Source organism: Lolium perenne, chromosome 5 (assembly GCF_019359855.2).
Source record: "Lolium perenne isolate Kyuss_39 chromosome 5, Kyuss_2.0, whole genome shotgun sequence".
In the NCBI taxonomy this organism is placed as follows: Eukaryota; Viridiplantae; Streptophyta; class Magnoliopsida; order Poales; family Poaceae; genus Lolium; species Lolium perenne.
The window spans coordinates 132,403,456-132,412,666 of record NC_067248.2 but is presented as its reverse complement, the minus strand read 5'-3'; the positions used below and the strand labels follow the sequence as shown (position 1 = coordinate 132,412,666).

Sequence of the window (9,211 nt, the reverse complement as noted above, 5' to 3'; positions counted from 1 at the left end):
TGGCAATTTTCCCACAAACAACATGGGAGCATCATTCTGGTGGAGATCACACCTCAAATTACTGGACATCTACAAATCCATGGCTAGATGCAATATTGGAAATGGTAAAACTGTTAATTTCTGGACAGATCTTTGGGAAGATAACTGCATGCACCAAAAATTTCCTCATCTAGTGACCTATGCCAAACATACTGACTGGGCTGTTGAGAGAGTGATTCATACAGAATATCTTGAGGACCTTTTTCATCTACCCCTCTCACAGCAAGCTTTTGGAGAATTCCAAGACCTTGAAGTAATCTGTCAGAATGCTCTTACAGTAGTACAAGAAGGAAATCTAGATAATTGGTCTTATATCTAGGGAAATGCAGAATTTTCTTCACAGAAAGCATATAAAGCTATGATTGGTTTCTCCCCAGCTCCTAATATATTCTCTTTATTATGGAAATCTTCATGTCAAGCAAAACATAAATTCTTCTTTTGGTTGTTATTACATGACAGACTAAATACAAGAAACCTGCTGAGAAGGAAGAATTTCATGTTACAATCATACCAGTGTATTATTGAGAATTGTAATGAGGAAGAAACTCTAGTACACTTATTCTGGGACTGCTCTTTTGCAAAGAAATGCTGGGATTTCATATGTCCACAGAGAAACAGAAGTTTATCTATTCGTGAAGCGCTTGAAGATATGATATTTAAAATGAATTTATCTTTTGCCATGGAAGTCTTAATGCTGGCAGCCTCGGGGATTTGGATAGTCAGAAACAACAAAATCTTCAAGGATCAAAATGCTGAGTTCAATACTTGGAAGGCTATTTTTTCCAAGAACTGAGGTTGCTAGTGCATCGAATGAAGAAAAAAGATGTAAATTAATTCAAAGAATGGATCCAATCTTTAAGTTAGTTTTAGTTTTAGGTTCTCTTTTTATGAGAGTTTCTCACTCTCTTTTTCTGTAATTTTGGATGTTTTTATATTATAAATAATAAAAATTGCAGGGGGCTTTTGCCCACTGTTTTACTTCCAAAAAAATGAAGTTCTGGTCAACCTGTGAAGATAGGCGGGCATAGTTTTTAGAATAAAATAAACATTTTGAAGAAATGTTTTCGAAACATGCATTGACCTGAGATTTTCTGATCAATGGTCGTAGCTAGTGTATCAAACACCTTTTCTCTTTTGAACTTGCTGAGTACCTCTACACTCACTTTCTTTCGACACCCTTGCTAGACTGTGACAATGAAGTGGATGCTGACGATGGAGCACCAGAAGGAGACTATGAACTGGTCTACGAGGAACCTGATCTGTCCGGAGGAGTGGAAGGCGTTGACTATGGAATAGTCTATAGAGCTGATAACAATGAGGCAGAGGAGTAGTGTCTTACTCTAGACATCTTAGAGCCGAGCAGCGTAGTAGCTTACCTAAATAAGTTACTGAGCTCAGTTTAATCTTTATGTTGAGTTGTAATAATACTTTAGTCGTATCTTAGGGTGTTCTCATCGGACCCGTGAGAATACCGACTTGTTAAGACCATGATTGTAATATAATCTAGAGATGACCTGCAATGTTTCTATTGTACCACTCTGAGGGATGTGATATTAGTGAAGAAGTCCCTTCATGAAGATCATATCAACGACTTGTATACTACAACATGCAGTGATATGCTGGGTCATCGTAACCCCTGGGCTCGGCTGCAGCAAATCTTGCACCTGAGGATGCTGAAACTCAGGAGTCCGACACGGTCAACCTCGATGTTGAGAAGCCCACCGACGCGCCTGAGAAGGCGACCACCGGCAAGAGGAAGAGAGTTTCATTCGCCGACGACGAGCAGGTGGCCTTCACCAACATGACTGTTGCTGTGAAGGACGTCGCACAGGCCATTAGGGACAACAAGCCCACAGGCATACACCCTGACCTGTACAATGCGGTCATGGACATGCTTGGCTTCGCCGAGGATGATCTCATGGCCGCCCTCAGCCACCTCGTCGACCACAAGGCCTAGGGTTCCAGCTTCGCCGGCATGATTGAGCCAGACCGCGCCCTCTGGCTGAGGAACTACCTTGACAAGTACCACGACAAGGTGTGGTGCCCTTGAGGGGGTGGTTCAGGGATGCATGCATGGGTGATGATGATGATGATGTATATTCTGGCAGTAGCTAGGATGAAAAACATTTGATGTCCCCCTTTTGTAAGTATGATGAGGTGGCATATACTAACCCCTCAGGTGATGGTGAACCTTGCGGTGTTAGGATGAGACACCCACTTTTGTTGTGGTGGTAGGATGACACCATGGTAGTGTAGGATGAACTTTTGATCGACTTTTGGATTGATCATGCATGCCCCTGTTAGTTTATCATTTGTTGTCAACACTTGTGTTGTTCTATTGCTCATTTCTGAATTGTTGCATGGTTGTGATCGCTAGCTTCTTCTTATGCCATGCTAGTGGTGGTATGTGGTGTTTCGCGGGCGGGTTCGAGGAATCTACAACTCATGAAGAGTCTGTCAAAATCAGGTCAATGGCTACTCGAACAACAGCTACCGAGGATATGCAATATTGGAGGAGGCACGACAAGAGTACCTCACCTTCTTGGAAGAGGAGCTGCAGGAAGATCATGCCATTGATGAGGCGGTGTCATTAGCACAACTGCCGCTGGAGGAAGTACATGCTCTACAAGGAGCACCGCCGGAGGTACATCCCAGCCGGGTTAAAGATTACATCACCGCCTTCCTCATCGTGGTGATCGTGAGGATCGTGTTCTTCTGAGTGGTCTATGATCGTATGTAATATGCCATGGCATGATAATCTCACTCTATTTGAATTGTGGTAAGGATATGGAACTGTGATTTGAGCAACCAAACAACTGATTCCTATTTTCCCGCGTGCAAGATGGGCTGGAAACAGGCAACCAACGATGGGGCCCGAGTTCCTTCTCTAGCGTGCAAAAGGCCGTACAGGCTACCAAACGATCCGGCTTTCATGGCCCATGGCCCGTTCACGACGCACAGGGGCTCCCAACTCGCTGGCACAGTCATGCAGGAAATCTGTCCAGGCAACCAAACACGCCCTTAGAGATGCCCCGGAAGAAAAAAAAAGATAGGTGGCCCCCCAACTCTTACGCCGTTCAATTTCCCCCAACTTACACAGAATTGGGCATAAGCAGTCACAAATCACAATCACTCTTATGATCATATCTATGAATATGTGGAAATAGCGGTCCGGTCCTAAAACAAGATTTTTTTTTAACAAAGGTTCGGTCCCGAAGGACCTAGATACTGCCATTAACTTGAGCGGTGGGATTACAGAGTACAAAGAGGACCACAAAGTAAACAAAAATTACAACCAAGCCCTCACAGAATGCAAACAGGACCCTAAAGTAAGAAGTAAAAAGCGATCAGGGCCCTCTCCACCGCGAAACCCCCACGCACGGCCATCCGCGCCGTCGCCGGGGACTATGCCACTTGGGACGGTGCAGCTGGGAACCGCCATGCTGGAGCAGAAGAAGGGCCTCCCTTGTGGCGCGCCGGCCAGGAGGTTGACAAAGAGATGATGCCGGCAGGCCGGCGACAGAGCTCGGAGCAGCCGCCCTTTGGCTATGTGAGTCGACGGCAGGACGGCCTGAGACCGTCGTAGGGCCGCCGAGGATGTGCTCCAGGATGCAGTACCACTAGAACCCCGCCGAGCATCAGACCCGCACCAGCCAGGGAAACATCCCCAACCTCGCCCATCACCTCGACGACCAGAGGAAAGGAATCCACCAAGGCCAGAACGTCCGGAGCCGCAGCTACTATTATTGAAGGAAGAGAAAGAGGAATAGAAGTGTGGAAGTGATGGCAGCCTAAGCAACGCCTCACCATGGATTTGGCTGAGAGGTGCCGGCATAGGATCTGCTACAAATCCGCCTCTAGTCTTCCATCTCACAGCCATGGCCATGAAGGAGGAAGACTGAAAAAAACTTGCAGCACATCTGGATCCGGCCGCCTGATTATTTGCCTGGGAGAAGAAAAGAAAGAGAAATCCTAAAGCTACTAGAAGCCAGACCCCTCTCCCACCCGTCGCCGGCCACCATGGCCGCCGGCGGCGAGGGAGAGAGAGGCCGGCGATGATTTCACAAGCAGAGGTCAAGGGCGAGATCCACAAGGGTATTTCTCCACGGAGGGTACTGTAGCAAGCTGAGAGGGGAAAAGGGGAAAAGTGATCGCCCGAAACGATCCTAAAACAAGATTATGAAAGCGGTAATCCTGGACGTACGGACAAAGTGGCTTACGGAAACCATACGCGCTAACGTGGACTACCTTGGTTGGTTCAAATTTGACCCCTCCTAAATAACCGGGGCTGACTTTGGATTTCTGGCCCTACTATGTGAGTCCGTAAGATTTTTTTGTAAAATATTTTTGTAGGTGTAGCATTACTCTTATGAAAGCACGTAATGAGGTTACGTACCTAGGGCGTGTGTGTCGTCAAGGCAGGGAGGTCGATGCCGATGGAGCAAGTCGGCAATGGCTACTGTAATGCGCATAGGATTCTAAAACCACACCACGTGGTTCATGGCGCCCCAAATGCATTACCATGCGACGACCGATGCAAGGCCAGCCGCGCCTCGTCTCGTATCTCGCATCTCGAAGCCCGCCATGAGAGAATCACCAGAGAAGAACGATCGATCGATGCACGGACAGGAACAGGAAGTACGCACTCTCACACTCTTCTCCATTTATTACTACTGCCTCTCTCTCCCAGCTTAAATCCTGTCACGCGAGCCTCGCCCACGGACGAGTAGCTCTCGATAGCTCACGCCAGAATGCGCGCCAACCTGCTGCACGCCACCGTCTCCATCGCGGCCGCGCCGGCGCCGGGGACCGGCGCCGCGGCGGGCGGCGTGCACGGCCAGCTCGGCTACGGCGTCGCAATCGCCGTCGGCGTCCTCGTGCTCGTCTCCACCGTCATGCTCGCCTCCTACGTCTGCTTCCGCGCCAAGGCCCGCGCCGCCGTGGCGCTTCGCCGACTCGTCGACGCCGACGCCCACGAATCCTCCGCCGTCGTGCTGGTGGCGGGCCTCGACGGCGCCACCATCGACGCGCTCTACCCCAAGTTCTTCCTGCGCGAGGGCAAGTCGTCGGGCGCCGACGCGCCGTGCGCCATCTGCCTCGGGGAGTTCGATGCCGCCGCGGCGCTCCGGCGCGGGCCCGGGTGCGCGCACTGCTTCCACGCCGGGTGCGCCGAGCGGTGGCTGCGCGTCAGCGCCACCTGCCCCGTGTGCCGCGACTCGCCACTGCCGTCGCCGGCCACCACGCCACTCGCCGAGGCCGTGCCCCTCGCCGCGCACGCACGGTGACGCGTGTGGCGATAGCAGCCTCCATTGTGTGCACCGTGCAACACTGCAATCCGCCCGAGCTAAGCCGACGCGCTGCTCCTGTCTTTTGCGCCATGCGTGGCGTCGGTGAAGGCACAAGCATCGGAAGCAGAGGATTTTTGCCTCTAGTTTACTTTGCTTTATTCGAGGAGTGATAGATAACTGAAGCAGTAGACTTTTAGTACAGTAACATTAGGAGAGGCAGATTTTCATCTAATATAACGTTGGGAGCTTTGGGAGACGGCTTTGTACTCCCTCCGATTCAATATAAATTGTTCCTGATTTAGTAGTATACAAGCTTCATACTATGTTTTTGTTATTGAAAAGATATGATGACCTTATACGGAGTACATTATTAAGTTAAATGATAAAACATGCAGACAATGAAAATTCTAGATAAAACAAAAAGTTATGTAAGAGATATTCAAAGTTGTTGTATATACCTACTCCAGTTGCATCTTGACAACGGCCTCATTTCCCCCCTCCCCTCTCTCACGCAGCTATAGCTGAGCTTTTCCCCAAAGAGACCGGGCCGAACCAAAGCCAATCTCGCCGGCGTCGCCGGCCGAGATGGGTGGAGGGGAGGCGCCGGAGTACATAGTCTAGCTAGGAGTTGTGCCTTTATGCCAGTAGGGGGCTTGATGCCCAGTAGTGCGAGCGGTGGAGGAGATCAGTCCGCCTGGATCTCGTCCGATTTAGGGTTCTTCCTTCTCTCTCTGTTTCTCCGGTGGTCGGAGGTGGGAGTGGAGAGGACGGCGACTGCTCAGCTCAATAAAGATGTGGCGGCGATCCACCTTCTGCAGATCGACTGCAGCGGGAGGCGTTTTTCCCTGGCCAGCCTCGGCGGCGAGGGGGGAAAAGCGTCCCTGCCTGCGACCAACGGCGTCATCGAGCTCCTGGCCGGCCATGGAGGCGAGGAGGAGCACAGCCGCGCCAGATCTTCGTCAGCTGCTGATGGGTGGCCTTATCTGCGCTGATTTTGGTGCAGCGGCCGAGTGCTTCTGCTGCTCCTCTTGGTCGGCCGTGGAGGCGAGAGAGAGGGCAGGGGAGGCACTGCTGCTGCGCACTCGAGGTGGTGCCGTATCTACTTCTTCTTTCTCTGGTGGTTTCTCTACAAGCGCAAACACACAGCTGGCTCCATGGCCGTTGTGATCTGCAGCTGACGTGATGGCTGCTTCTCTGCCTCTGAGACGGAGGCATCTCTCTGTCCCTACTGGTGCTCGACGCCTTCTTGCAGCCAAGTGATTCGTTCCCGGCGGCGAAAAGGTTGTCAGTGGGGGTGGATTTTCGCCGGTCGGAAGAGTTCGAGCTTCTTCTCTCCTTTCCTTGGCGGCGACGCTTCGAGGAAGCCGGCGAACAGCGGCGGTGCTACTCCAGGACCTGATTGCTTTTACATTCTTTGTTCTGGGGTGTTTTCTGTAAAGTTACAGGCCTTATCCTCAAATACTAGGTTCTTCAGGACGAGTAAGGTCTGTATGCATATTGTAACCGTCTTATGTTTCTTTAATTGAATACCACCTCTTTTTCAAAAAAAAAAGTTGCATCTTGACGTTCCTTCACGACACATGTGAACAAATCGCATAACCAAAATCAAGGGTTCCGGAGAGCCATATAAGTCGTACATCACAATAGGTGAGAATCTAATTTTGTTGGGCGTGCTATGGCCAGATCCAGGACACCCCTCTTGCAAACAGGTTGGCGAACCTATGATTTATCTTTACTAATTGAATGCCCGTGCGTTGCTATCGGTCATCAAGATATATTCTATGACATGTATAACATAGGTGATTAGAAGAAAAATCCTAACAAAGATAGTGTTATACAGAAAATCTTGTAAGCACTTTTGCAAAGAAATTCACAAACGTGTAGGGAAGAAAAATGTCAAACACTAATTTATAAGCTTATCTACACAACGTCTATATGGTAGAAAGAAAATGTCAAACATCAAAAGACTGTTGTTGGCAGAATACACACTGAAGTGAAATATATGGTCTGGAATGCAATCTGTATTGGCTCAAACTGGATGATCAAAGGCAACTTCAGATGGTAAGGTACCAGCGGGATTTTTTTTATAGTAAAAGCCATTCCTCTAGATACTTACTGTAGTGTTCGTACTTCTCAGCTTTTTCTCAACTTCAACTTGTGAGAATAGGTCTGCATACCAAGAGAGTCAACAAGTCAGCAAGTGCCATTGATGTTTGCAGAAGCAATAAGACTTGCACAGGTCTTCATGGGACATCATGCAAATTAATATGCTGAGTTGCTAACAATGAGCAGTTGAACAACACACCATTTACCTGGTAATAACACGATTTTAATTCAAAATTGTAAATAACTTTCAACTAAAATTGATATTTAATTCTATTGCACCAGATTCAAGTATACTAATAAAGGAACAAGAACCACATTTCAAATATAGCTGATGATACCAATAAGAAACAACCATCACACTATGCCGAAGAGTCCATGTGAAAATGACGGCTAGCTCTTAATTGACATACCTTTGAACGTCTGTCGATGTGCATTTTTTACTTCACAGAACATTTCAGATGCTTCTTGAAGTTTGGTGTATTCTTTGTTCACTGAACTTTCATATGTCATCTTTCAGTCTCCAGTAAATTAGTAAATTAATCAAGAATCTGTAAGAATTTTGCCTGAATACCTCTTTGGAAGTGTTTGACAGTACTTTCAGCAAATGTGTGCATGCACATTAAAATAGAACACTGAGTTTACATCCTAAATTAATATGAACTTTTACTTTTCAGTAATCAGATTATGTGTAAGGCGTAATTGTTCTTGCAAAGAAACAACTGGTACCATGAGTACTATTCACACACAGTTACCTTTCCTTCTCAAACTTTAATGTGGTATCTATAAGGATAGTCTGAATATCTGCCGCATGACTGTAAGGTTGAGAAAAGTGAAAAAAAAAAGAGCAAGGTTATGTGCTTCAAACTTCAAAATTTGTGTAGTACCGTAGAAAGCACAAAGATTTTATGGATTTAACAAATCATGTTTCACATGAATATATTCAATACCATCAACTCTTGCACGGGATGACATCAATGTCATATAATAATTATTATGAAGTAACATAATTCAATATGAAATGGTGAACTTTTATAGCATGCCAAATGGAAAATCGACTCACGGAAAACTTAGCAGTAACCCGACATCAAAATACATGAACCCATTAAATCATAGCATCATTCCTTGAATGCAAAATCCAACAGACATCCCCAAATGAATCTAGGTCACAGATTCACCCGACAACATAGATGTCACAATATAAAAAGCCAAACTAACACGACACTTAACACAAAGACGAAGGACATGCGAGTCTCCAAGCTCGATCGACTGGATGATCTCGACAAGAAGATCTTAATGTCCTCATTGGCACATGAAGCTCATCACGTTCACATCAGCTCCAGCATCGCGCGCTGGTTGCGATGTTGATGACGTCGCCGGGGCGGCTCGCCCTTGCGAGGCGGAAGGCAGGGCAAGTGAAGGTGCATCGGTTGATTCTCTCACCGCTGACCTCTGCAACGGAGCTGGAGGATGAAGTGGCACAGGAGCGCGGGCTGAAGAGCGCCAGCTGATGCAGAGCCCTACTTGTCGACCTATGCGACGATGTTGGAGAGGTAGGTGGCGCTGGGACGTGGCAACACGGCAGAGAAGAGGACGATGGGAGCGAGGACGCGGGTCCTAGAGCATGTGGTCACCGTCGCTTCTTCAGAGCGCGGGAGGAGGTGGTGGGTGAGCCCCGCCTCTCCGAGCTGCACGGCGCCGCTGGACCAGAAGATGAGTCTGGGATGCCAAGGAGAGAGAAAAGAGAAGACAAAATGAGAGGGGAGAAGTGCCACGATTCA

General features: G+C 48.1%; 1 protein-coding gene across 1 annotated transcript; it reads left to right on the top strand.

Moving 5' to 3' along the window:
* The first annotated feature begins 4,646 nt into the window (after window positions 1–4,646).
* LOC127299911 (putative RING-H2 finger protein ATL69) lies at window positions 4,647–8,978 on the top strand. The gene has a single exon (XM_051329945.2). The coding sequence runs from the start codon at window positions 4,791–4,793 to the stop codon at window positions 5,322–5,324; it is 534 nt and encodes a 177-aa protein (XP_051185905.1). The 5' UTR covers window positions 4,647–4,790; the 3' UTR covers window positions 5,325–8,978.
* Window positions 8,979–9,211: the final 233 nt, after the last annotated feature.

Bases quoted from the DNA above. Each gene is read 5' to 3' on its own strand.
- LOC127299911 (XM_051329945.2), top strand. From the start codon at position 4,791: ATGCGCGCCAACCTGCTGCACGCCACCGTCTCCATCGCGGCCGCGCCG.